General features: G+C 34.8%; 4 protein-coding genes and 1 non-coding gene across 11 annotated transcripts; 3 read left to right on the top strand and 2 right to left on the bottom strand.

Annotated features, from left to right (window-relative positions):
• Window positions 1–2,665: 2,665 nt before the first annotated feature.
• On the top strand, window positions 2,666–5,835 carry LOC18595892 (FCS-Like Zinc finger 10-like). 5 transcript variants are annotated; one of them, XM_018123897.2, is made up of 5 exons: window positions 2,666–2,920; window positions 3,920–3,972; window positions 4,082–5,192; window positions 5,282–5,412; window positions 5,550–5,835. In XM_018123897.2, the coding sequence occupies exons 3-5, from the start codon at window positions 4,165–4,167 to the stop codon at window positions 5,603–5,605; spliced, it is 1,215 nt and encodes a 404-aa protein (XP_017979386.2). In that variant the 5' UTR covers window positions 2,666–2,920; window positions 3,920–3,972; window positions 4,082–4,164; the 3' UTR covers window positions 5,606–5,835. The 5 variants fall into 5 exon arrangements, with proteins under 5 accessions (XP_017979386.2, XP_007024097.3, XP_088663755.1 ...); XM_007024035.3 differs by lacking the exon at window positions 3,920–3,972; XM_018123896.2 differs by lacking the exon at window positions 2,666–2,920 and having other exon boundaries at window positions 2,956–3,972.
• Window positions 5,836–7,556: 1,721 nt separating this feature from the next.
• MFP1 (MAR binding filament-like protein 1) lies at window positions 7,557–14,027 on the top strand. 2 transcript variants are annotated; one of them, XM_007024030.3, is made up of 5 exons: window positions 7,557–8,021; window positions 10,587–10,664; window positions 11,300–11,403; window positions 11,520–11,657; window positions 12,084–14,027. In XM_007024030.3, the coding sequence occupies exons 1-5, from the start codon at window positions 7,751–7,753 to the stop codon at window positions 13,791–13,793; spliced, it is 2,301 nt and encodes a 766-aa protein (XP_007024092.3). In that variant the 5' UTR covers window positions 7,557–7,750; the 3' UTR covers window positions 13,794–14,027. The 2 variants fall into 2 exon arrangements, with proteins under 2 accessions (XP_007024092.3, XP_007024094.3); XM_007024032.3 differs by lacking the exon at window positions 10,587–10,664.
• Window positions 14,028–14,296: 269 nt separating this feature from the next.
• On the bottom strand, window positions 14,297–14,370 carry TRNAR-UCG (transfer RNA arginine (anticodon UCG)). The gene has a single exon. It is a non-coding gene; the product is annotated as a tRNA-Arg (tRNA).
• Window positions 14,371–14,461: 91 nt separating this feature from the next.
• On the top strand, window positions 14,462–17,822 carry LOC18595890 (structural molecules protein). 2 transcript variants are annotated; one of them, XM_007024029.3, is made up of 4 exons: window positions 14,463–14,652; window positions 14,806–15,421; window positions 16,213–16,439; window positions 17,286–17,822. In XM_007024029.3, exons 2-4 carry the CDS (start codon window positions 15,198–15,200, stop codon window positions 17,291–17,293), a joined length of 459 nt encoding a protein of 152 aa, XP_007024091.3. In that variant the 5' UTR covers window positions 14,463–14,652; window positions 14,806–15,197; the 3' UTR covers window positions 17,294–17,822. The 2 variants fall into 2 exon arrangements, with proteins under 2 accessions (XP_088663636.1, XP_007024091.3); XM_088807510.1 differs by lacking the exon at window positions 17,286–17,822 and having other exon boundaries at window positions 14,462–14,652; window positions 16,213–16,450.
• A 613-nt stretch (window positions 17,823–18,435) lies between these two features.
• On the bottom strand, window positions 18,436–23,357 carry SULTR3;4 (sulfate transporter 3;4). The gene is made up of 13 exons (XM_007024028.3): window positions 22,716–23,357; window positions 22,124–22,172; window positions 21,810–22,017; window positions 21,300–21,471; window positions 20,779–20,844; window positions 20,574–20,687; window positions 20,363–20,479; window positions 20,022–20,148; window positions 19,654–19,940; window positions 19,322–19,512; window positions 19,141–19,226; window positions 18,908–18,984; window positions 18,436–18,827 (listed from the first exon to the last, which is right to left on the bottom strand). The coding sequence occupies exons 1-13, from the start codon at window positions 23,073–23,075 to the stop codon at window positions 18,684–18,686; spliced, it is 1,998 nt and encodes a 665-aa protein (XP_007024090.3). The 5' UTR covers window positions 23,076–23,357; the 3' UTR covers window positions 18,436–18,683.
• Between the last annotated feature and the right edge of the window lie 4,371 nt (window positions 23,358–27,728).

Genomic DNA, 27,728 nt, shown 5'->3' with positions numbered 1-27,728 from the left:
AATAATATATAAATTAATATTTAATATTAAAAATTATCATTTGTAATAAGATTAAGGAAGTGAATATGCTAAACTCACTATCTGAATTTTATCCAAACACATTATAAATAGTAATTTTATTATCAAAATAATATCCTAATCTTTGTCAATCGAATTGAATAATGCTAGATATCCAATTATAAAATATTCAATTATATCACTACATACATTTAATTTTGTTTATAAATTTACTTTCAACACATAAGATAATTGAAAAACATCTACACTTGTTTGACTAAGAGTTATTTTAGTACTTAGCATTTGCATTTCAAGTTTAACATTGCTTTTAAATTCTCTTATGAAATGCTTAAAAAATATTCATTCTTTTTCGTTCAAACATTTTTTTAATGAAAAGAAAAAAGTAAAAGTTAAGAAAATCCTATTACCCAGTAGTAAAAAAGGAGAAGCAATGATGCAATTCCGCGTGTCCCAATGTGCTTACGATCTCGTGCGCCACAAACAAACAAAGGAATTCTGGCACTTCAATACATGCACGACACGTGTGGTAGGCCTCACTTTCAGGAGCAGTGAACTAACTCGTTTTCAGCCGTAAGATTATACGACTTTTCGCAGAGAATCTTCATCTCTGAGCCGTTGGATTTCACGAGGTTTGCACGGCAGAAGGGAACACGTGTGGGGCCATGTGTATTTATTTATATTTAAATTATTGGTTTTTTCAGTTAATTAGATTTTCTTTGTTTTTATAAAAAAATGAAAAGAAAAGGCTGACTCAAGCTAAACGACAAAACGGAACTGTAAAATAAAGAGGCCTGTGAGGAATCATTACTCGGGGCGAGCTCTTTTCTAGCGGGGTCCACTTTTTTGGACCCACTAAATCATAGACTTTGATGGCCAGATTTGACGCCGTTTAAACTTATTGATTGGGTCCCACTAGAAATGATGTGGCAAAGTAAATTGACTACTTTGCCGCATTCCGTCAAGGAGTAAAGAGTATTTTAACAAATGAATTTATACTTTTTGGTTGTTAATAGGAAATTGACTGTGCTGTTGAGAATGACATTAATCTCCAAATGTAGAATTATAGGAGAGCATATCACTTAAAATGATTGTATTATAATTAGTCAATTATAATATTAAAATAAATGGTGGACCTTTAAATAATTCTTGTTGTGATTAGATAATTGCAAAACTATAATAAAAAGAATTGTAAGTGAAATGCTCGTGAAAAAATGCATTCTACTTTGACACCGTATTGACGTTGATACAATGGCAATTAGTTTTACGTGAAGGCAAACGTCTGCTTCGACTAAAAAGAAATTTTCGATTTTAGATTTAGAAAGACTTAAAGTTACAAAATAGTTGGATTAAAATTTATTTGTGGTTTAGGATGGTAGAAGAAATAATTTTATTTCATTATCAATATTTTTTGAATTCATTTGTTAGTTAAAGTCGATAAAAGTTTGAAGTAATTATCTTTCTTATTCAAAATAAAAAAAATTAATTTTTTTGAGAAACTTTTTTGTCTAATCTTATTAGACCTAATAATAAAATGCCTTAAAATTTTTCTTATTTATGCCATATTTAGTTATATCTGCTCCAACTATGACTTAAACCAAAAAATTTGAACAAAAAATGTAGCTCATTTAATAATGGATCTCATAAAAAAATTGCTCATGGAGCTATGTGATATGCTTTAATCTGACATAGTATATGTGTCCCTTTTTTTCTAAGATTTATTTTTAGATGCAAAATAAAATTTTAATAATATTCACTTAAAGAAAAAACATTTTAAAATTAACCTAATAACCTGCAGCATTATTGTTATGCCTTAGGAAATAGCTTAAAAAAAGTTGGGATTTTTATTTATGTAAATCCTAATTTTTCCACAGAAGGGCAGCTTGGTCATCAGGTCATATAAATATAGGGCCACATCCGTACTTTCAGGACCAGAGAGAAGTCGCACCGTGTTTGGATCAACGCAGAACCATGGCTGGTTTTGGTTCAAACACCGACGGGCAAATAATACGTTTTGAAAAGCTAAAGCAAACAGGTACTTGTTTCCTTATCAGTTAACGTGGTTAAACGCAACAGAAAACATTGGCGTTAATAGACGTTTGAACCCACCAGGCCGCATTGTCTTTTTGTGCTGACTACCCTTAGAAAGGTGAACAATTTACTCTTTCAAAAGCTTTACCTTTTATACCAAGGAGTTTTTAATGTCTATCTTCAATAGACCAGTTTATGGTCTGCATACAGAGGCTTCCTTTGCTCTTTGCTAATTCTTTCATGAAAAAAAATGTGTTTTTTTTTTAAATCTTATAAATCCATCTGTTGAATTATTATTTTTTTAAAAGAAGATATAAGGCCACTCACATTATGGGGTATTTTTTAAGATATATTTATCGTAAAATCCCTCCCAAAAAAATTGAAAATAAAAAAGTTGATGATCAGAGGAGGCCACTTTAAAGCAAAAACGTGGGTAAATCAGGCGGACAAGATTTGCAGTGTACTGCAAGTGTGACTCTCTTCACACTAAAGAAACTCCCTTTCTTTTTGCCTTCAACTCCAAAACCAGGAATATACACCGTTTTCTACATATACCGTATAATATACGAATTTCTTCCTTAATCATGAGAGAGAGAGAGAGAGAGAGAGAGAGAGAGAGAGCGAGGAGTATATCAGAAGCCTCAGTGGCTTACTATTTCTCTGATTTTGATGCATTGCAGAAGAAGCAAAAAAAAAAAAAAAAGAACTAACTAAAAAAATATAATAAACAAAAAAAAATGGCAGAAAAAATTTATATAGAGAGATAGAGATCCTTTATGTTTTGGCTAACCCAAAGTAATATCTCTATCTCTTCTGCATTTTGGGTTTTTCTTTTTTCTCTCTCACCCTTCAAGTTTTAACCGAAGAAAACCAGGTGGGTCTTTTTTATTTTTGCTATTTTTTTTTAAAAAAATTTTAGCTCTTTTATTTTTATCCATATACATTTTTGAGCATCTGGGATATCAAAATGGACCTTTGCTTGAAGCAACTTTGGTTTTCAATGTTTTTTCCCCCTTATGTTTTAAGTTTGACTTCAAATGTTGTGTATGCTTGTTCTTATGCATGCAAGGGTCTTTTTCTTTTTTTGGTTAAATATTGATGCTTTAGCCATTTTTTGAGTACCCATTTGATGCATTTGAAGTAAATCTTTTCGCATCTTGTTTTGATTAAGCTTTTGTTTTGAGTTTCTTCTTCATCTTCATCGGTTCAAAATTTTTTTTAATGTTTTCTCTTTTTGGATGTTCTCACTTCTCTAGCTTGAAAGCTCCTCAAATGTGTCTGATTTGTAGGAATCTTTGAGATTTTTGATTAGTGATAATCTGGGGTTTGATTAATGTTGATCATCAAAATCTATGCTAGCCCCATTTTTACTCGCTTCTTGCTGGAGTTCAATGTAAATTAATGATCAGCTTTGTTGTTTCTTTGCCTTGTACGTTTATATAGTTCATTGTTGTATATCAGCTATTTAAAGGGATTGCCTTTATTGCTGATTTGGATTTACCATATCATGTTAAATGAAGGTCAGGAGGCGTTGTTTCCTTTCTTAGTTTCTTCGTGGTGCTCAAAATTATTTTTTGATGAAGAGTTTTTTAGAGCTCTATTGATATTTTCAAGTATTTTTGCTTCTCATCTTGCTTTGCCGATATCATTCAAGGCTCTTGTACTAGTTTTACTAAGCGAATCAGGCCAAACTTTTGTTTTTAAAGTGAAATTGTTATGATATTATTTCTGCTGTTGCATCGGAGTTCCCAATATGCTCATTCTTTTGGGGCTTTTTGTGTGCTTGAGTATAATATGATGTTCTGGATTCTTTTTTCTTTTGCCCCTATCTGGATCTAACTGCATACGAGCTATGTTGCCACTTCTATCACAGTTGATTTTTGTCATTGGGGTTAGCTAAATCAATGATCTTTATTTTTTCGTAAGGTATTGCCATACGTTGTACTTGATTCTTTTTTGCTTTGGCCATTATATTTTTTGGTTTTGGTGTCAATCATATTCGTTTTGTATTGATGGTTTCTTGATTCTAATGCAGTAAGAAATTGCTGGTTTTCTTGCTAGAAGATTGAGGTTTATAGATAATGCAGTGTAAGAAAACATACATCATAGGCAAGTCTAATGGATGGTAATGTGATGGCTGATCCTGATTCAGAGTCCTATTTTCAGTCTGATACATTGGGTTTAAGGCATATTAGCAGCTCACTTTTCAATATTCCTGGTTTTCTTGTTGGATTTAGCACTAAGGGTTCTTCAGATTCTGATATGGTTCGGAGCCCTACATCTCCTCTTGATTTGAGAGTTTTTGCAAATTTTAGCAACCCATTTAGTGTTAGGTCTCCTAGATCATCATCCCAAAGTGGTTATCAAAAGAAGTGGGATTGCAGTAAGATGGGTTTGGGCATTGTGAATCTGCTTGCTGATGAAATTAAATCAGATGGTGAAGACCTTGATTCTCCAAAGAGAAAGAATATAATTTTTGGACCACAGGTGAAGACTAAGTTTCCTTCCTCTTCAAGGTATTCCCATGAATTCCTTGGTAATTCTATGAAATCCAATTCTTTGCCTAGGAATTACATAATTTCACAACTTTCCAAAGACAGAAAACCCAACACCAACTCAGGGGGTTCTAGTCTTGTCTTTGGAAATGAGGAAGTGCCATTAGAACCCAAATCAGATTCCAGCAGGCTTTCCCCTTCGTTTATTGCCTCCACCAAAAACTGCAATTTGAGTTCCAGAAGTTTTTGTTCAGAGAATGGAACCACCAGCCTTAATAGTTCATCTCTGCCAATTGGCAGAGCGTTGCAAGTAGATGATTCTTTGCTAAGTAAACCAAGTTCACTTCCTATACCCGTTGGCCATAGCATCGGATCTCTCTCTGCACATGAGATAGAACTTTCTGAGGATTATACTTGCATAATTTCTCATGGTCCAAACCCCAAAACAACTCACATTTTTGGTGACTGTATTTTGGAATGTCACAACACTGAGTTGACCAATTTTGACAAAAAAGCAGAACCAGAAACCAAAGTGTCCCAACTGGATAAGAGCCCAGAGACTTCAACCCCTTACCCCTCTGATGAGTTTTTGAGCTTCTGTTACTCTTGCCAGAAAAAACTAGAGAAGGATGAAGACATTTACATGTACAGGTTTATACAATTTAGATCCCTTTGCTGCTTTTACTTCAGTTGCATCTTGTTTTAATGATTGAGGCTGTTTTTTCTTCTTATTCTTGCAGAGGTGAAAAGGCATTTTGCAGTTTTGATTGCCGCTCTGAGGAGATTTTCGCAGAGGAAATGGAGAAAACCTGTAATAATTCCTTCAATGGTTCTCCTGAGCAGAGTGATGATGAAGATCTCTTCCTAATGGGTATGCCCATTAACATGTAATGGTCTATAGTTGATTGCTTTTTGCAGGCTCCCATGCCAAGACTGATAAAATTGCTGCAAAGTTTAATACCTGGATCATCTGTTCATAAAGAGCTGTTTATGTGAATCTGTTTGCAGCCATGGATGATCGCAGCATAAATCATGAATCATGGATAGCAAAGCATAGAGTTTGATTTATAGTCCGCGGATAGATATAATGTTAGACTGTTGTTGCATTATAATTTTGATTAGATGAGTCAGTAGTGGCCAGAAGCCCCATCTCATCAGTTTTCTTTTTTATGTCATTTATTACTGTTGCTCCTTTTATGAGCTGTTGTAGAAGCCTCTTGAACTTGAAGAACTCATTGTTGAATCTTGAATGTATGTGGCATTTACTCAATTGAATGCATTCTCTTTCAGATAATTCTTTCTAGTCGGCAGCTGTCTTGACCTATTCTTTGGCATTATATGACAACAAATGGAGATTAATCTTATTGTCTGCAATAAGTTCTAGCTTATGATTGTCATTAGGGTTAATCTGTTTGTGATTTAGTGATGTCAGTTTCTTGCAAATTTGGATTTATATGGTTGACTGGTAATGCTAAAGAGTATTGTCAGACGGATTGCGCCCCCCTTCCAGCAACCATAATTTGTGTATCAATGCTTGGGCCCAGCTATGCTTTTGGTCCGTTCTTCTGTGTGGAAGATACACTGACATCTTCCATTAATCTTGCTTGAAGTTTTTGTTGATATATCTGCATAGAAGTTTGAATTTTTCCTGGTGGCTTCTTAGAGAAGCCCATTGGTTCTGTACAGAAATTTGCCCTGTTGTGTCAGAAATTTGCTCCAAGGTCTTCTTTTCATCCAAGTTCTTCTGGAGAGTTAATTTTCCTGACTTTCTGGTAGCTGCCTTTGGTTCTGTACAGAGTACATGTTGCATAGAGGATTAGAGGTGCATGAGAGGTCAAATGCTGGTTGACTGGTGTCTATGGTCTAGGTTGTCAAGTTAGCCGCTTCTGTCCAGCCAGAAAAGGGATAGTGATATGCTATCACCGCCAAATGGTATCCTAATATTCAGGTACGATCTGGCAAAAGCCTAGGCTAAGCAGATCCGAAGGACTTTGGTATTAACAGAAGGCAAGTATTTTTTAACGAAATGAGCTCTCATGTATGATGATTTTTCAATTGAGTATAATGGAAGCATTGTCAAAGGCACTCACTCAAATGTATACGGGCTGAAAATCATTGCAGCTTTACGTCTATAATTGTTCTAATAGTAAAACTGCTTTGCAAAGTCAAGAATTAGGACCATGAAATGTGGTCGTGAGGCAAATAAATATAATTCGTTAATCATTGATTAGGAAGCACCCACTTGACAATCAACCATCCTTTTCAAAAGACCAAAAGCAGTGGTCCAACAGAGTCATCTTTGTGATAAGAAGCTGTGCAGTTTGCACCCCACTCAGTGGCTTGATTGGCAGACCAACAATTAAATGTGGGTTCATTTCAATCCATTCATAAATGATGAAAAAATAGAGTGTGGTTAGATAAATGGGGAATGAAAATGATACCATCTGTGTACACCTGGATTAATATCTTCAAATATTTAACAAATGAGATTAGACAGTTTCCTGAGTCTACACGTTCCTCTCTTTTCCCTTGTAAAATCTTCTCAGTTTTCAGTGCTTTGCGAAGCTGACCGCTGATTTTGGTGAAATTGGTACTACCGCATTCGCTTGTGCATTTTTACAGAAAAAAGTTCCCTGTGACGTGGCAAACTAGCCTACGCAGCTTGAGGATAAAAGTTGCGCTTTTTCTTACGTGGCAATTTTGCATTGGTTTAAAGCTCTTTGGATCTTGATCCACCTTACCTTATATGGACCTGTTTGTTTCTTCATGCCTCAGATAAGTAATAAACCAAAGCCGGGTTCTGTCAACCCAAAGAGTAGCAGTATTACTATATCTTTAATTTGTTTCTTAAACCCTACACCCATCAAAAATAGGCAGGCAAAGCACTTCGGCATTTGATTTATTGGATCTTCCTCTTAAAAAATAGGGTTCCAACTCTCTTTTTCAAATATAAAAAAAATGCATAAACAAAATTTTCATTTAAAAATTTAAAATATTTATAGTCGAATGGGAGTCTTTTCCGTAATTTCACCAACTAAAAGGGGCATTCCTGTCTTTTAAAAGTTTCCACTGACAAAACCCGAACCATAGGAAGATAGAGCAAAGCAAGAGCAAGCTTCTTTTCTTTCTCAGTGTGCTTAGTCTCTCTCGGGATCAAGAAAATCAATTGAAAAGTAGAAGAAAAAAAAAAAAAAAGGGAAAAAGTCGAAATGGTTTTTGTCATTGGGAGCTCTTGCTATTTGCAAACTCTCATTTCCAACCCTCAAATGCTGTTTTCTTCTTCTCAATCCGTTTTCTTTAACGTCAGAAATGCGGAAACCAAGAGAAGAAGGAGAAGCATCAGGTCTCCAATGGCTTGTCTAGCCCATGAAGATCCAAACGACGACGTTTCCAGCAAAAGGAGGGCGGTTCTTCTTGTGGGTATGTCAATTCTTCCTTTCTTGCAACTCAGAGCCCAAGCTCTTGAAGGCTCCACCTTAAGTAAGTCCCATTTTTTAAATGTTCTTTTTTCTTTCAATATTTAATCTTTTTAATCAAATTGTCGGATTTCTTTTTTGAATTGGGTTGTCGCTAAATTTGTCTTGGAATTTTCAAGTCAATGATATCTTGAAGTTGTATATATAAGCAATGTTTTAGTTGGTGAAATCTTCTTTTGAATTTTTATCATTTGGTTGTTCTCATAGCTTGTAAATTGGTTACATGTATTAATTTTCCTTTTTTTTCTTTCTCGACTATACTTGGTTTTCGTTTCCTGATTTGTTCTTTTATTAAGGTTAGCTAGAATGGAATTAACCATTTTATTTAATCAAATTATTGCATATGGTTGAATGGGTTTTCTTTATTTCTTTTTTTGTCTTAGAAGTTTGAATCTTTAATAGCAAGTTTTGGAGTCTGCACTTAGTTTTTAAAGAATTACTTGTTACTGCTTTTTTTTTTTTACTTTTGTTTAGAGGGTGCTTTTGCTTTTCAAGAACCATTTCTTGATTCTTAGTTTGCTAGGCATTGTTTATTTAGATAAACATTTTTCTCTTTAAATTTTATCAAATAGTTGAGTCTGGTGAAATTTTGTTTTGAAATATATCTACTTTATAATTTTTTTAAGTTTTCTATTTTTGGAGTGAACTTAATTCATATCGCAGTACATTGTTAAATGCTTTTGTAGGTTTTTTTCCTGACTTGATTTTAGAGTTGATGTTAGTTCAGTGATTGCCAACCCTTTATCTATTTAGGGCTGGCTTGGTGCATAGATTGGAATTTTTTTTTTATTAAGGTGCATAGATTGGATTGAATAGGATAAACTTCATATTTCATGCTGTATTTTTCATTCTTTTTTAGTCTTTTTAACAGAAAGATGGAAAATTAGTTGGATTAGTTATCCTATATGGATAGCATTAGATAAATTTATGTGGGATAATCTTACTAATCAATTTTCTAAAATAAGATGAGATCATTTTGTTATGCATGCACTAAAATAAGTTAAAATATAGAAAATTTTCTAATCAATTTGTCTTGTCCTATCCTATCCATAAGCTTTTACACCAAGAGGAACCTTTATTAATTATGGTTTTTCAGTTGATATAGATGTTAGATTATCAATATTAGTTACATAATTATCAACCTTAAGTAATTTTTTTCCTACTTGCATTTAATTAACGGCTATTGGATGCATTGAGAGTAGAGGTGGCAAAGCATGCGGTTGGGCCAGCCTGGCATGCTATAGTGTCAGCCTTGGCAGTTGACACTATAGCGGGCCTAGCTGCCCTAATACGGTTGAAATATAGGCCATGCCAGCATGACCCAGATTTTCTGGGTGAATGGCCCTGCACGGCTTGTGACCCACTGGCGGGGCGTGTTTTAGTGGGCCTGGGCCAAGAACGACCCAACATAATTTTTTTGGCTTTAATTGCTTTTTATAGTTTTTCTTATGTTTTTTGGTGTCACAATTATGAGAGAGAGTAAAGAGGAAGAAAATAAACAGACACATGGTTTTCATAAGTTGGCTTAAAATGTGTATTTCAATGGGAAAGGGGAAAAAATTTTCACTATGAATAAATAAATTTTGCAAACAATAATTAAGTCAAAATGCAATAAATAACAAATAAGAATTAACATATTGATACGATCATGTTGCGTTGTCATTTTCTGTCAACGACTTATCTTGTCCTCTTACATCTTGTAAGCGATCTTTGACTTCCAGTCAATCTTTGAAGAAAATACACATTCAACTGTTTTTGGTGCCATTTTACTTCATTTCTTGTTGAGACTCTTCCACCTGCACTAAAACAAGTTTTTAATAGAATGTGGACACCGAATGCATTTGTAGATCACGAGCCATGATGGGAAGCATGGGTCTATATTTTTCATTATTTCTTCACCATGCCAAAACATCAAAATTTTTTACTTCTACTCCTGAAAAATTTAAGAAGTTGGTTTAAAATACAATTGAAGTTTAGTAAAAGAAGCAACATTTAAATAGGGACCATATGTTTTTTAAGTTTAGGAATTCTACTTGAGCAAGGATTAGCTTTGGAGGATATATGCATCATTGAATGGAATTTTTTTCAGACCTTGATCTTTTAGGAGAAAATTAGTATTTTCATGTTGAGATTCGGGGGTGTCATCAATAGTAAAATTAACGAAAGTATAACCATGAGATGATCCAATCATTATGCTTTGATTAATAAACCAAACAATGCAATAAAAACAGCATAAATGTAAAAAAAAAAAAAGTTGTCAAAAAAAATACTTTGGAGAGAGTTTTGCAGAATTTTAGACTTCTAGCTTAGAACCTTGACAAGTTTGGGACAAAAAGGGGTTTCAAATTATTTAAGGGTGTGGCCATGGGGGACATGCTGAGAGATTTCTCTATGTTTATTTTGGTTTCTGTAATCTAACTTTGGTAAGCCTCCTTAAGGATCCAAGTATAAAAGTGATGCGTGTGCTAGATAACTTACCACATTTATTGTTGTCTTGGAAGAGATGGTTAGTTAGATCAATTTTCCATGATAAGAGAGAGAGAGATTGCTAAGACTTGTGAAATTGCAGGTAGAGAGAGGCAGAGAAAGAGAAAAAAGGATGGAGAAGTAGAAGAAACAATGGAGCTACCAATGGCAGTTGCTAGTGGTAAAGCACTGGCACTGATTGCCTTTATCTTGATTTCTTTTATTGTTCCCCTTATTATGGTTAAGAATTTTGTTTTAACTTTTATTACTATGATACAATTGAGAGTTAATTATTTATTTAGTCCAACCCTGTTCCGAGAAAAAAAGGAGAAACTCTACCTGCTACTGGTAATAGAACAACCTTGTTAGGAATGTTTGGTCAGTAAAAATCCAACAGTGCATTGAAACGAATTAGTAAGAGATGGCCTGATTGAGAATTTAGTAAAATGCTGAGTGACTTGTTTTGATATCACAAAAAATTACCTTGCCTGAAGAACAAATTAGGTATGATGTCACAGCTACTGGACTAGTTGTCTTGAGGTATTATTTCAAGTGAGGCTCGTATAACTATTGAAGTAAATGGCTAGCATTGTAGCTCTTCCCTTTGATATTCAAAACAAATTCTTATGTCCATGCTTCTTTTAAAGTTAATCTACTTACTATTTTCTTTAAGTTTTTTTGGCATATTATTGGGTCTCTAATCAATGTCCTGTCTGCATTCTTCTTCTTTAAGTCCTTTTACTAGGGCTGGCCTAATGATTTTTTTATCCTTCTTCATTTTCTGTTTGCTTATGATGTGTATTCATCTTTTTTCAGAAGGAAGTGAAGTAAAGAAACCAGAGAGAAACCAAATAGCAGAAAGTCAGCTAAACAAACTAGAGGCAAACCAAATAGCAGAAAGTCAGCTAAACAAACCAGAGGTCTGAATCACTCTTACTTTATGATCCCATCCAGTCTATTTGCTTTCATCATGTTTGCTTCTTGATTTTGTGACTTTAAGTTTCAAAATATCTCAATTGGTAGCTTGCATGGACAGGAAGCACGGGAAGATATACCATCTAATCCCTTTCTATCTCTCCTTAACGGTCTTGGAATTTTTGGTGCTGGTGTGCTTGGTGCACTCTATGCTCTGGTTCAGAAGGAGAAAAAGGCAACTAATGAAACCATAGAATCGGTAAGTCATCACTTACCTTCGAAGTCAAATTTTGTTACAGACTCATTGTTTCATGGATGACTTTGAGCATTCAAGAAGAATTCTATGGATATTTTTTCATGGAAACAAATTATGAAAGAATATAAATAAGGAAATCTCTGTTCCCTCCTTTTCAAGACTCAGATGCGTTTCAACAATATTATTGTCTCTCCCACCCACTCCCCAAAACCCCTTGTCCCCTCCCTACTCCCCTACCTCCTACCAAGAAATCTTTCTTTCCAAAATAGAAAGGGAAAAAGAAATAGAAGAAACGTGATCAAAGAATATTTTTGATATTTCCCCTTAATTTAATGCTTGCAGTTCTAAATTATTTTATTCAACTTCCATTACTGAATACCCGTTTTTAGGATTAGTATACAATTAATCTTGTTCTGGTTGGACATACAGATGAAGATCAAATTGCAAGAAAAGGAAGCTGCAATATTTTCAACGGAGAAAGACTTTGAATCACAGCTGCTAAATGAACAGGAGAAACAAACCAAGCAACTCAAAGAGGCAAAGGAAGAACAGCTGTCTTTAATGGATCGACTAGATGCAGCTAACAATACAATTACAGGCTTAGGGCAGGAACTGAAAAATGAGAAGAGGTTAATTGAGAAGCTTAAAGCGCAAATTGACAGTCTTCAAAGCAACCTCACAAAGGCTGGGGAAGAGAAACGATCTCTTGAAGAAGAACTGAAGAAAAAGCTTGATTCAATTGAAGTCCTACAACAAAAAGTTAACTTGCTCAGTTCAGAACTTAACGATAAGGAAGGTAAAATTCAAAAGCTCAACTCTTCCCTTGTTGAAAAAGAATCAGAGTTGAAGAACTTGAACAGTACCTTGAAGCAAACAAAGGAAGAACTTGGGAAAGCACATACAGAGATTGAAGGCTTGAAGGAAGAATTACTAAGAAATCAAAGTGAACTTGAATCCAAAAGTTCTGTGGTGGATGAATTAAATGCAAGGATAAGTTATTTAATGGTTGAAAGAGATAATTCTACGCAGGAATTTGGTGCTCTTCAGGATGATTACAATGATCTGAAATTGTCTTCTGAAAAGAAGGCAGCAGAAGGGTCTAAGCTTTTGGGTGAAAGAGAAAAAGAAATTCACCAGCTAAAGGATAAACTCGAGCTTGCTCTAAATGATGTAAGTGAAAATAAAGCAATTTTTGCTGATTTGAACAAGGAAAAGGAACACCTAAAGGGAGCACTGGAGGTGGAATTGCACAATGTAAAGAACCTGAAAGACGAACTCCAACTTGCTGAGGAAACCATTGCAAAGACCAGAAGTGAGGCTTCTGATGTGTGCAATCAACTAAACAAATCAATAAATCATTGTAAAGAGCTTGAGTCTGAGGTTTCTAGGGTTAGGGCTGAGTTTGATGAAGCTAAACTGAGACTGCAGGGTAGCCTTGATGAGTCAGAACAAAGTGGCAAAGTGCTAGCTAGTGAGCTCACAACTGCAAAAGAGCTTCTGAAGAAAACTAGGGAGGAGCTGCAGATTTTTTCTCATGAGCTGACTGCTGTGACAGAAAATCGGGATAGCCTTCAGAAGGAATTAGTTGATGTTTATAAAAAGGCAGAAACCACAGCCAATGATTTGAAAGAAGAGAAAAAGATTGTTTCTTCTTTAAACAAAGAAGTACAGGCTTTGGAGAAGCAGATTGTGAAGGACAAAGAAGCAAGAAAGTCACTCGAAACAGACCTGGAAGAGGCTACCAAGTCACTTGATGAGATGAACCGAAATATATTAAAATTTTCTGTAGATCTTGAAAGGGCCAACGCTAAAATATCCAGTCTTGAGGATGAGAAAATGGTGCTTTATAAAACACTAACAGAGCAGAAGAATGCATCAAAAGAAGCCCGAGAAAACATGGAAGATGCTCATAACCTTGTCATGACACTTGGCAAGGAAAGGGAGAGTTTGGAAAAGCGAGCCAAGAAACTTGAGGAAGAACTAGCATCTGCTAAGGGTGAAATATTACGGTTGAGGAGTCAAATAAATTCATCTAAAGTTGGTGCAAATGATCAGCCTCAACAGAAGGGTGAAACTGAAGCAAAAGTCACCGTCAGTGCAAGGAAAAGTACCAGGAGGAGAAAAAGTAGCTCACAATGAGGCTGTGAACTATCCTGAGTTCCAATATTCTTCTCCTGGATTATGATTGTTGTTATGGTATCCTTCAAAGCAGCTTTCTCTAGCCTCCTTCCCTAACAAAATTTTTCACATACCATTCCCTTGTTACTGTATAAATCTGACACCGAGGTATGGCAATTAAGGAATTTACTCTTGCATGTAAAGATCATTGGTTCACTTTTGTACTGATAAAATACTAACACAGGTTCTCAAGAATATTTTTCTCCCGACAATGAAAACATCAACCTTGTGCATGTTCATTGGGAATTAAGGTGCAGTCTGTTGTACATTTCATTGCTTGGATGTCAGATACTGTTTCCTGCTTAAGAATGCGTCTCTTGGGGTAATTAAGAGAACAATTTACAAGTAAAAATGAAAAACACATAGTTATCTTAGATCCTGAATCAATCTAATCAGTGTTGGAGAAAAAAGATTTGATAAATTGTTGAACAAAATGGAAGTAAAGCAATGAATGAATTTGCCACCGACCACAGTGGGAGTCGAACCCACGACCTTTTGATCCGAAGTCAAACGCGCTAATCCACTGCGCTATGCGGTCAGATGAAATGTTTGGCACTAATTATAAGCATGACAATGACTGAAACATAGATGAAAATAAAACTAACGACCTCCGTGTATATTTTCATTTATTTATTTATTTATTCTTTTAAAAATCTTCAATCCCTCGCCAAAGTTGCAGCGCAGTGGAGGCTGGAGCCGAGCAAAGCAAAAGAAGAAAAAAACCTTTATAGTAATATGAAAAGAAGTTTTATGAAATAAAAATTGCAGAATTGTTTCAGGTTTGCGGCTCCCTAACCTCTCCCGTGTATCGATCTCGGCGGTTAGTTTCAATCTTCCTTTTGGCTTCTCTTTTGTTTGTTAAATCAAAATCTGAATTTCATTTAAGTTAGCTGGACAGAGGAAATCTTCTGTTGTTTATTTGCTTGTTTCTGTTTTTAATTTACCTCAAGTAACAGATGGTTTTTATTCTCAGATTCCCTCCTTGAAAGGGCCTTTCAGATTCGGGTTTGTTTATCTCGGGACTCACTGATTCACCAGATCCGAGCCCGCCAAGTCTCATTTCTGGGTACACTGAAAATGAAACCTCAAAGTCAATTTTAGCATTGAAATTTTCTTTTTCAAAAACTGGGTTTTCCTTTAACTTCGTAAAGCTCCACCCTGGCAACCAACGTTTTGGCTTTGATCCTTTTAATTTCCTGAGAATTGGGTGTCGAAGAGAATATTTCAAAGCAATTAGTTTTTTAGGATCTGATGCTTGGGTAGAAGGAACATTTAGTATCCTTTTGAAGAATTGGTTTGGAAATTCTTTGGATTTTTGCTGATCTGGGGGTCTTCGGAATTTGAAGAGGTATTTTAATTGTAGTCATGTTCTATGGTGCGGTGGTATGGGACCCTTGGCTTATTGTAGCCCAAATTGTTTGCCTTCAATGTTTATACTACCTTAGTCTTGGAGTCTTCTTGTCCTTTCTTGTGGGCACTCGTGTTTCTCGAATGAGTTTGGTCTATTTCTTTGACTTTGCTACTGTTACTACGTCTACTGTTACTGGCTGGTGTGTTATTGCTTCATTCCTGCTCAGCTCTATAGCAGGGTGAGATATGTAATTCCATCTTTATTTTTTTTAATTATGTTTCATTCTGATGCTTGACTGCGTCTGCTGGCATGAACTTTTAAATGCATTTGTGAAGAAATGGTTGGTTCCTATCTGCTGCTATTTAGATGTACTAATTGTTAGTTTTGCTTGAATACGAATAATTGTTTTCATAAAAGAATGATAGTGTTAAAACTTCCTCAAATAGGGCCTAATTTATTCATTCTAAGGGCACTATGTTTCCTACTGTTACCTCACCAATGTTCCCCTGTCCGTTATACTCATCCTTGTAGCACCTTTAAGTTGGTTGTGAGTAAACCACGAAATTTCCATTTCTCTTGTTTCATCCTTGATTATAGGTTGTAAGACTGGCTTTGATCAATTTAGAGATTGCGTGCGACCCTTCTGATGTTTGGTGTGAGTAACTTGTTTTATAAAATGTATCTGGTACTAAAAACTAAGATTTAGAAAGCTTTGCAAATGAATTTTGAAATTGAAACATAAGAAGATTGAATCTTGTACTTCTTTTCGCATGTTAGAGCTAAGCTTAAAAGCTATTTACCTCCCTGTCCATGTCATACATCTGTTATTGTGCTGATTCAGTTGGTCCTCTGTATGAGGGAGAGTTTATTTAGTTGTGAATTAATGGTGAGAACTAGATATTGCTTCTGTGAAAATATTGTGTAGTTTTAAAATAAGTGCTATTAAGAATTTCAGAGATATTAATACTAGATGTTTTTGAAACTTAGCTCATTTTAACTTGCAATTTTGTTTTATTTGGATTTATGCAGAGCTGGGTACTTGCTTTATCTGATTGAAAGGGCAAAAAAGTGCTTAGATTTTTCAGCCACACTCTATATTATTCATCTTTTTATATGCATCGTATATGGAGGTTGGCCTTCCTCAGTAACATGGTGGGTTGTGAATGGTATTGGAGTTGCAGTGATGGCTTTGCTAGGTGAATATCTATGTATTAGACGGGAACTGAGAGAGATTCCCATAACGCGATACCGATCAAGTAAGAAATAATCTTATATTTGTTAGTGTGACTTCTTAAGATAATTGTAATGTGAAATTGTCTGTCCTTTTCTTTTGGGATGCTGGTGGGGTGAAATTATCAATGCTGGCTCTCCAACTTATTCTTCCTTGAATTTGTGGAATTACGATTTATTGTCCCAGCCCTTCTTAATATTTCTGTTTGGTGGTTGGTCTGCACAATAAATTGTGCATTGTACTTGTTGGTATTATGCTCAACTGGTGTATGAGGATTTCCCACATCAACTTCATCAATGGTTGGGGCTAATTCATGTCACTTGTCTTCTTGGATGTTGTTGGCTGTTGTCTCTTGTTCTTCTTTTCTTTTGCTTCTTTAGTGGGCTGTTGCAGTGTTAGTCTCTTGCTTGCACATCCTTTTCCTTCTATCTATACAATGTTGTTTTAGTGCAAGGATTTAGAATATTTTATGATTTTTTAAAAAAATGTCTGAAACATTATCCTTGAATTTCAGTTATGATTTAATAGCAGTTGCGAAATTTTTTTGGTTGGATTGTATCGGTGAAACTAATGGAGGCATTTCCAGAAAGTGTTTGCCTTTTAATGCTTAAACCCCCAATCATTAAATGAAGATCCAGTTTTCATGTTAGTTAAATAAGAAAATATGAAGGTTACTGAATTATGTAAAGTTAAAATGATAATAGTTCAAATACCTGACCCTGTTTACTTGTTGAACCAAGACCTCCCTAGTTTTCGGATTGAACTTTAATTAGCCATAGTATTTACATTTTTTTCCTTTTCAGTGTTCTTTATTATTCTTATATTTCAATTGTCATAATATTGGCTAAATTTTTGGAACTATTTCATGCAGATGTTTGACTGACGAAGAATCAGGTTGGAAGAAATTTCTTGTGGGATTAAAATTCTTTGTTTTCCACTGCTTTGGAGGAGCTGAAAGGCTTAAATTTTTAGATGCCAAACCTAATTTTCAATGAGAAAGAACTAGCTTAAGTTATGGAATATATTTCAGTGCTTCTGGAGTTTGTAGTGAAGTGCTTCTGAGATTGATACGGAGCAACCATAAAAGTTTGGGATAGTGGTGCCTAAGTGATATGAAGCTGGAGCATATAAGGCTAGGTATGCATTTGTACGAGGGAAATACAAATGTACAACTATAGGTGACTTTAAGAAAGATTATACATTGCATCTGATACTGCTTTCTGATTTTATCGGCATAGTTAATTAGTTTTTCATTCTTTAATACAATTGTTTGGTTGTGTTTGTTTAGGTCTGCATATGATTTGAGAAATTTGGGGTTAATCTAAAATTTGGGTGTATACTACTATTGACTACTGAGTTATCTGACCTAGTGTTCACCAGGTCAATAATGCAAGCTTGAGTTGTAGTCTCAGGTTGTGTATGACTGGATGATTCATTGGCAACATCAGCTTGACTGTTGAATTATTGAACATTTACTCCCTGGTCCTGGAATAAGGAATCTCATCCTGATTACACTTCAGAGAAGTGTGATGAAAGGGTGCAAGAGGAGTAAGGGCAACCTTTCTCTCTACCCATTCTCCCCAGCATATTGGCATGATGAGGTGAATTAAAAGAATTAAAGTGGTAGATGATTGGCCTTTTAAGCTTTGGATAAAGTTTTCTTATTGCACACTCATGTGGACTAATGCTTTAATGAACTGTGGCGGGGAAACTTTTGTTTACAGTTGGTAGTTGTCAATGGCTTTAGGAAAAACTAGAACAGCGATTTCATTCGCAAGATGCACAAAGCAAATTGTTTCTTCAGCTTGAGTTGTTTTAGGGGCTTGGTTGTCATGGTGAATATCATAAAATGTTGCCCTTAGCTGCGACATGAAGGATTAAGAAACTTGTGAGATTAACATCCATATGATTTTCTTTGAAGCTCTTGGATTCTTAACTGTGTCAAATCGTAAGTTTCCAGAACTCAAACTTGAGATCGATGTCAATTCTCTCATGTCTAGCCAGTCGAAGATGATGACAACTTTGTGACTTGGGCTGGTTAAAACCCAAAATAAGTTGATTTATTAACATCAAAATTGATTTAATTTCTTACATCCATTTGCAATGAGCAGATAAATTTGGAACAACAGGGGAGGGGGCTTCAACTTGGTTTGGTCGACTGCATAAGTAGAAGAAGTTCAACTTTCATTTCTTCACCAAACCAAAGCATAATGATCAACTAATTTGGGTTTCTCGCAAAATGAAAAGTAAAAACTACAAATCTACAAAGTCATGGCTGAGGCTTCCATGAAGCTGAGACATCTGCCACGGCTTTCCCGACTGTGAGATAGAAGGCATTCATTCCAAACGACTCCAAGATTTTGGAGTGATGCAACTTTTCCGTCACACTTCCCACAGGATTTACCAACACAAGCTACAATGGAAACATCACCATATAAGCAAACAGTTAACCTTTAAGCTTAGAAAGAAAAATGCATTGGCGACTATAATTACCTGAAGTGATCTTTTCTCCAGCATCTTTCTTAGTTCACATACCATGTCGATGCCGCTTGTATCTATGGCTGTGACAGCTGACGAAATTGCAAGACCGTTCTGTTAGCGAAACACACTTGGAAATTCTTGGTAATCATATTTCACAACCTAGAGTCGTTTTTTTCTTCTAAATGAAAGGATTAATCATGACAGTGTTTTACAAGAATCAGCAAAGAGTTTCTGGACAAACTCACCAGTCATGTCAATGATTATACATTTCAAAGTGCTTTCACGGTTTGCCTTAATCCATTCTTCCTCCTCTCGAACCCATCTTAATATCCTATAGCAAAGAAATTCCTTCAGTCCACAGGATGCTCTGTTTTAAATCTGCTACACTAATTAAACATTCAGCCTACCTCACACTCGTATACATACCTCTCCTGTAGATAAGTCGAATTTGCAAAGTAGATCGGAGATTCAATGGCCAGTATGAGAAACGAAGGGACCCTTGAAGCTTCTCTGTATCGGTTGAGGCTTTGGTATATCTCTGTTCTTGGAATATTCCCCAAGACCAAAGTGTTTGGCCTGGTGACATGCAAGAGAATCTTGAATACAGAAACTCCAACCTGCATTTTCAGGCCGAGGCATTCGATACCAACCAAAAAAATTGTCAAATTTCATTGCTTCTATTCCATTTTGATGCTTTAATAAAAATAATGCTCAAGAGAAGAGAGATGAAGGTAATCACTACAAAGTTAAATGCTTACGGCAATGGCAAGTCCCAAAGGAACAGATATGAAAAGAACCCCAAAGAAGGAGCAAACACAAGCCAGGAAATCGAGTTTGTCAACTTTCCACAATTTGTATGCGGCTTGATAATCAATAAGCCCAATCACTGCTGTTATGATGATGGCTCCTAAGATGACATTAGGGGTGTAGTAAAACAGTGGCATGAGAAACAGCAGAGTCACAAGCACTGCTGTAGCTAATACTATGTTAGAGACTGCTGTTTGTGCTCCAGCATTATAATTTACTGCAGATCGAGAAAATGATCCTGAAAGACACGTTGAAGAGAATAGTTTTAGATGCTCAGCACCACTTTTGTTTATTAAGACAAATATAAAAGAGTAACAACCTGTTGTAACATAACATGAAGTGCAAGAACCAGCAATGTTCATGAGGCCAATAGCCATCATTTCTTTGTTTCCATCAACTTGGTAGTTCCTTAGAGAAGCAAATGTCCTTCCCACTGCAATTCCTTCCTACAAAACATAAAAACCATTTGGATATTAGAAAGACTAAACAGAAATTAGATTTCAAGAACAAGGATGCATAGTCATTCAAATCCACACACAATTGTAAGGAAGGGTAGGGGCATCCATAAAAAGTTATGTCTATGTTGTCCAATAATGTTTGGTAAGGATTTAAGATATCAAAGAAGACATCAATGACAATGCTGATTAAAGAAAAGCTTACAGTGAGCGACAAGATCCCAGTGATAATGCCAGTCTTGATAGCTAATGCAAGATATTGGCCATTAAAGTACAGCATGTTCAATGAAGGTGGATTCAAACCCTTTTGCAATTGGCCAATCTGTGGAAGAGAATAGGAAAGACAGCTTAGATTCGAGAGAATTTTTCAAAAGATTTTCTTTTACATAAAAGTAGAACGTAGCATCACTTCTTACAATTGAGATTCCATGAGCTTTTGATTTAACGCAGAAGACAAAAAGAGTTGAGAGAATCACTGATGTTAACGGGGCGGCTGCTGATACCCAGAAAAGCTTTGGTTTCCTCATGCTCTGCATCAATATTTTCAAACATCAAAACTCAAAGAACTAAGCTACAATCAGCACAAATCATCTTGTTGGTAACTAAAATAGAGATGCTTACGATATGCCTTGTTGTCAACAGAAACAACAGGAAGATGGATCCCAATCCAACAGTTTGCCAGGACCACTGCAGATGAATTTAACCAATAATACCATTAGAAAGTTTTTATTGAAAAGCATTTTATGAAAGAGAATATGTCTCTTTCTACCTGAAGCAATTATAAGCATTTAAATTAAACTAAATAAAAATGAACAGAAGATATACAGAATCTATTAAAGGGCACTTGCCTTCTAGTAATTAATTCAGTGGTTGAGTTTATTGGATTTAAACAAAGCGGTAGATTGTCATTTGTAAAACTTATCCTACGTAATGATTATAGAAGCATTTGTCAAGTGCCCCCTTCGGACAATAATCACCCGCTACACTTTCTTTGGCCAAAAAGCGAGAAGAGCACTTTCAAGATGCTTCTAAATACTAGCTTAGTTGACATTCTTCACCCCTATTGCTGACACCTAATTATTTAAAAAAGAAGGAAACAAAAAAGAAAGTGTACATTGCTCTGCCTTGATGAAGGCACTTACCTCTTTTCTATGGTCAAATACAGAGGTCATAACAGGAATGAGTTGCATCTTGCCAGTAAAATGAACAATTCCAAGCAACCCTTTCAGCTGCTGTAAGGACACAATGACTGCTGCTCCAGCCATGAATCCAATAAGAGTTGCCTTGGACAGAAAATCAATCACGAAGCCTAACCTGTAAATTATGAACCAGAATCAATTAGATACTAATAGATAATGAAGTGGCTTTTGTCTATAGTCCAATATGCCTAGGAATTCTTCTGATAATCCGAATATGGTGAATAAAAGTTAGGAACGCCTATGTTTTAAAAGGTATTAAGACAAAAAGAAAATGCATATCAGACTCTTTTCCACTGTGAAGGGAATTGCATTGTGGCAACAGTTGTTTCCAGTAATCTTAAGGATGTCACCATCAACTGATCCTCAAGAAAAATGAGCAAAAATAAATTTACTCTTCCACTTAACTATCAAACTTGTATATTTCCACTTAGGACATGAAAAAAGAAAGGATACCTTAACAGACCCAAAGATGCCTGAAATAAACCAGCAAAGAAGGTTGCAGTGAAGGCCAATTTTAGGTAGAGAATTGGCTCTTCAACAGGGGAAACACTTTCACTTAACATTGTGCCCATGACCAAGGATGCGATGGACACTGGACCAACAGCAAGATGTCTAGAACTTCCAAGGACAGAATAAATCAATGGGGGAATAAAGCTTGAATCTGCATGAATTAATGGAAAACTCATATTAATAAAACTTAATTTTATTTCATTTATCCATTACCGAATTCAATTAGGAGATAAAGTAGTTCTGGTTATGATACTAACATAGTCCAATAATAGGTGGCAAATTTGCAAGCTTTGCATAACTGATTCCCTGCAGTCCTCCAAAACAAAATAGATTATTGTCAAAGAGTAAGGAGTTTTTTCAATGAAGAATTTTGTAAAAAAAAAAAAAATAATAATTTAAATATTTATTTGATCCACAATATGATTTGTTTAATCCAATGACCCAGTAATATCATGTTTGAGATCCAAAAATCATTAGCATGTGATATCAAGCACAGCAGGACATTGAATTAAATTCACAAGAGGATTGACTATTGAGAACACAAATCATGTTTAGATAAGTTCAGACCAACATAATTCTTTTTTTATTTAGAATATGACAACAATAAAAACAAATTTATTTTATTATTAAAAACTATATATAAAAACAAAAATCCAGTTCACATAAGCCACACTTACTTATTCACTGATAAACTTTTTTAAAACTGAGCCACTCTAATGATCCAAAAGTAATGGAATATATTCAGAAACATGTCCACTGATCCTAATTAGATGACAAAAACCCATGAACAGCCATGGGAGAGTGAGAAAGAGAGAGATGCTATTGTGCTTTTGTGTTCACGATAATTACCTGTGGGATTGCAAGGCTAGCAATGGTGAGACCAGAAATGATATCAGACCTGAACAGGCTGAGATTATACTCAGGCCCCCACTGGAATATTGGGAACAAACACTGAAGTCCCAAAACCAGTTTCTTACGCCATGTTTGCTTCTTGAATCTGTAGAGAGGATCATCAGGGAAGAATATCTCAGAAAGCCTGTGTTTTAGCTTCTGGAAAGTGGTTTTCTGTGGTGGCAGGCAAACGTTGTGTATCTCCATTGCCTCAGGTGGCGGCATTGGTATCTCTGTTGAAACCTTGAGAGTTGTTGTTGTTGCAGCACTGCCATTATGGCTAGAGAAATCTTCCACCCTGTTAGAGTTTGCACCCATTTCTTTTTTTTCTTTTAGTTTTAGCAGAGTAGAAGAAAAACCAAGCTCTTATTTTTTGGTGAAGAACAAAGTTTAGCGTGGCTTTGGATTTATAGAGGAGAGAAAAGGGCAGGGTACCTGGCAGACGGTAGTTATTGGGCAGTTGTTTGTATTTGGTTGAATGGAGTAGATTGGTCTTCATCTTTTTTGGGGTTTCACTGCCATGGGAATTAATGCCTCTAAACTGAATGTGGAGTAAGTATTTTTGATGGGCCCCAGTCAGCACTTTTCCATTTGATTCTGTGTAATTACACTACTTTAGACTCTATTTATGACTCTCGATTCTTTTTTTCTTCTCCTTTCTAATTAATGTTTTTTGGGTTTATGTATTCATTTTTTTTGTGAACGGTTTTTGGGTTTTATATTCCAGCATTAAAGATAGGCTTGGTGCCATTTGTTTTCATGGAAGAATTTTTTGCCAAAATATTTAACCATGTGACTGGTAGATATATCAGAAGATTTTTATTGTCGTATGAACTTGTAATGGGGTTCTTTGTGAAAGGGAGAGAAAACATGGTAAACAAGTAAAAAAGGATGTACCGGAAGAGATATAGAAGAAGATTGGAGTAGTCACTCTGAGCGCTTGGTTGGAAATAGAATAGCCATTCTCCTATTTCTAATTAATCTCCTCTAATAACTTGTTTGTGAAGAAGAAGATTGGAGTAGTTACTATAAGTATTTGGTTGGGAATAGAATAGTCATTCTCCTATTTCTAATTAATCTCCTCTAATAACTTGTTTGCTTCACAGGAATTGCCATTCCTCATAAATGACTCTCATTACCAAGAGGACCTCAATAATAGCTATTCCAAAGATGGAGAATAGGTCAAAAACTTTATTGGATAAAATTATCCTTAAATATATTTAAAAATTATTGTCATAACATAGATTTTCTTTCTCTTTCTACCCATCTTTCACCTTTTTCCTTCTCTCTAAAGTTCTTCAACAGAGGGCGGCAATGGCACCATATCGATTGCGAGAAATGCTGATTGGCATTGCCTCACCATATTTGGTTGTAAGAAGTGCCGATCTAGCACTCCCTAGCTGGATCCAGTCATGGGAAAAGCCGATCTGGCACTTTAGTGGCCAAATTCGATTACAAAGCGCACTACATCAAGTAAAAATTTTAATTATAAATTATTAATATTTTAAAAATAAAAATAAAATAATTATATATTATAATAAAAGATATTTTTATCATTTATTACTTATTCATTGGTTATTCCTAAAACTATTCTTGTCAACCAAGCATTAAAACAAGTCATAATAGCAATTCTTGTCTTATTCCATTCCTATAAATTAAATTATACAATAATTATTTCTTCTTTATTTCATTCTCTCGGCATTGGTTATTCTATTCCCACCTTATTCCATTTTGTAAACCAAACATACTTTGAGTGTTATGGTAAGTGGAAGTGAATAGATAAATAGTAGAGTAATAATTGAGGATAAGTAAAGAATAGGCAAGCGGTAGAATAACTATATTGCCAAAGTAGTTGGGTAAGATTTAGAATAGGTAAAGAATAAGCAAGTGGTAGAATAACTGTATAGTCGAAGTAGTAGAGTAAGATAAAGAATAGATGAGTGATAGAGTGAAGTTGAAAAGCACTAAGTAGAAGTGTTCAAGAGAGAAGTTAAAGAGAAAAGCTTTAAGTGAAAATGTTATAGCTTTGGAAAAGTGAAGCTCCCCAAATGAAATGTTAAGTGGCAGTCACTTAAGAATAGATTTTAATGTGTGCAATGAATGACATTATTATGTAAAGTAATCGTTACTATAATCCATTATGAGGATATTAAAATGATGATTTTATTGCATATAATGAGTAATGGTTAAAAACTCATTATGTAATTGTTGAAGTGATTGTGTGTAATAAGATTTGTTCTTAAATAGAAGGTAATAGAGAAGAAGTATACGTGAAAAGCTATACAAGACAAGTTAAGAAAGAAAAAAGCTACGTGAACAGGTACAAGAGAAAAATGTATATGTAAATAAATACAAGAGAACAAGATAAGAGGAGAAAACACTCGTATTTTAGAAAAAGATTAAAAGGAAGATCTCTTAACTATCTCCATATCTGAGCTACCAAATCAAATTCTCCGAAACATCTTAAGATGAAAATAACCTCTTAACTATCTCTATATCTGAGCTACTCAATCAAATTCTCCAGAACATCTTAAGATGAAAATAACTCGTGAACTTTGCCAGTTATTCCAAGTTGCTTCGCTGCTATCTCTTTAAAACACTTTTAAAGAGAATTGGGTAGTGACCAAAATCAACTATTTACTAAAATTATTTTAGATTTAATTTGTCTAATAAGTATAAACAAAAATGATTCTATGTAAATTGAGCATACGTTTATACATGAAATCCTAACACAATTGGATTAGCATGCATAATCAATATTATCCTTCTTCTTCTTCTTTTTTTTTTAATTAAAATGCAGCCTAAAGTTTTTCTCCCTCTGAAACACTTTGCATTTTTTTGGGTATTATCAAGATTCGAGGCTTGAAGATGGTATAAGATAGCATTTAGAATTATGTTGAAGATCATGACGATGATTTAATTAGCGGAATGGTTTCATTACCCGTGATACAGACTTATTATGTTTGGTTAACAATTATTAATTATTACATGTTAAATTAGATCATTGTGTTTTGTATCACCAAGAAAAGACAAACTATTATTCAATAATTTTCGCATTCATTTCAATAATTTTCGCATTCATTTAGAACGGAACGAAGGGTTTATGTAAAATTTTCTCTCAGCTGCAACTACATTTTCCTTGGCTTAGTTGGCAACCGATTTTATATGAGCTTGACATTATTCCATCGAAGATATACATATTTTTATAATAAAATAAAATACTCATTTATTCACTTAAATTTTTAAATAAAATTTATTTTAATCACTCAATTTAAAAAAATTATGTTTTGACCACTAATATTGATAAAAGCTAATGTTTTGATCACTGAACGGTAAAAACTATCGATTATCTGACGTGATTTTTCAAATTAGTTAATTTTGACCCCATGGTATGTTCATATTTTCAAATTATTTACTTATTTTTATGAAAGTAAGTTATTTATTAAACATCATTAACTTAGTATAAATCTCATATTTAAGTATAAGTTTATTATTATACTTTTATGAAAGTTTGTTATTTATCAAACATAATTAACTTAATATAAATCTCATATTAACTTTTACTGCCTTCAATCGATAGATTTAAGCACATTATTAACTTTTTTATTGGGAAATTTTGGGAAACAAACTTTAGGAAATAGAAATGGTGTTCTATATTTTTGTAGTGTTGTGGCTAATGCCTTGCCCAAAAAAGATGTAAAGAAGAACAGGTAACATTCCAACCCAACTGCCTTACAAAAAGGAGTATTTGTTTGAAATCTTTCTAACGATATGTCCTTTGACATTGATTAATTCCCAAAGGTTAGGTTACTCTAAAAAGGAATTGCCATCAATTATAAATCCTCCTTCTTTCCCTTTCTTTGTTTCTCACTTTTGACACAGAAACAAAGAGATTACCGAATTAAAGTAAGAGTATCTATATATGTTGGTAGAAAGAGAAGTATACATTGAGTGTTGAGAAATTTGTAAAGTTGGAAAGGGCCATCTACCGCCCAAATGCAGCTGCTTAAACTGCAAGCTGTCCTTTCAGGAGGGTCCTGGGGAAGCTATATATATATATATATATAGAAGCAGAGGCTCCCCGAAATAAAGTTTATAAGTAGGGAGAGTTAGGTCAATATTATCACTATTGTGACTTTTGGCTTGTTGGTTCAAGTTTTGTAGCATGGCCCCTGGCCCTATCAGAATTAATTAAATAAGATTAATGTGACAATTTTCAGGTTGATAATCGCTTCTTGTAGAGGAATATGGGAATATCCAACTTCCACTTTTAGCTTCCCTTCAAACAAGAATGCGCACTCAATCCAGACCGTCTAATCGATGCTAGCTTTTGCTCCAAATAGAAAAAGATTCTGGCCTAACCCTTTTTCTAGCTTTTTCCTTCTTTACTTTTTGCCTACGTTTTTATTCTCTACTCTACAAAGCCATTGCTTGTGTATGGTGTTTCGAGGCAGACAATTACATCCTTTTTAATCTCTTTTATTTCCTTTCATGCAATAGCAACTTTTTGACCATCAAGGCAGCGCTTCACTCTTGATATGGGTTGACGCTATTTTTACATAAACTAACACAAAATCAAAATGAAATATTAACCTTAATATAATATACTGCTAGAATGCTTGTTCAATGTGTATTCATCATGATGTCTGGTTGTAGTTTTTCTCCTACCAATGAATCTTAATTGCACGCTGGTCTTACACAAATATCTGTGAAGTTGTCAATCTTAATAATCAAATTACTAACCAGCCAATATTGAATTTTGCTAAAAGCAACCACGAGGAGTGATCTTTTGAAAATCATGTCACCATCACAATAGCAAAGGAAGAAGTCTCCAAGAACCTAACTCTTAACAATTGGATATCGTGAAGTAGTCCTGAATTACCCTGCAGCGGTATGCATTTGACTATAAGTGCTTTGCTTTTGCTAGAGAAGGAAACATCAGAGAAAGACATAACATTTAATATAACCGTG

The sequence above is a fragment of the Theobroma cacao genome, chromosome 6 (assembly GCF_053813885.1).
Source record: "Theobroma cacao isolate CCN51 chromosome 6, ASM5381388v1, whole genome shotgun sequence".
Lineage (NCBI taxonomy): Eukaryota > Viridiplantae > Streptophyta > Magnoliopsida > Malvales > Malvaceae > Theobroma > Theobroma cacao.
Note: the sequence above shows the minus strand (reverse complement) of the source record. Positions and strands in the feature narration are given on the sequence as shown.

Bases quoted from the DNA above. Each gene is read 5' to 3' on its own strand.
- LOC18595892 (XM_007024035.3), top strand. From the start codon at position 4,165: ATGGATGGTAATGTGATGGCTGATCCTGATTCAGAGTCCTATTTTCAG. The intron at 5,193-5,281 runs GTTTATACAATT...TTATTCTTGCAG, and splicing joins GAAGACATTTACATGTACAG to AGGTGAAAAGGCATTTTGCA. The intron at 5,413-5,549 runs GTATGCCCATTA...ATCTGTTTGCAG, and splicing joins TGAAGATCTCTTCCTAATGG to CCATGGATGATCGCAGCATA.
- LOC18595890 (XM_088807510.1), top strand. From the start codon at position 15,198: ATGTTCTATGGTGCGGTGGTATGGGACCCTTGGCTTATTGTAGCCCAA. The intron at 15,422-16,212 runs GTGAGATATGTA...GGATTTATGCAG, and splicing joins CTGCTCAGCTCTATAGCAGG to AGCTGGGTACTTGCTTTATC.
- MFP1 (XM_007024030.3), top strand. From the start codon at position 7,751: ATGGTTTTTGTCATTGGGAGCTCTTGCTATTTGCAAACTCTCATTTCC. The intron at 8,022-10,586 runs GTAAGTCCCATT...GTGAAATTGCAG, and splicing joins TCTTGAAGGCTCCACCTTAA to GTAGAGAGAGGCAGAGAAAG. The intron at 10,665-11,299 runs GTAAAGCACTGG...ATCTTTTTTCAG, and splicing joins ACCAATGGCAGTTGCTAGTG to AAGGAAGTGAAGTAAAGAAA.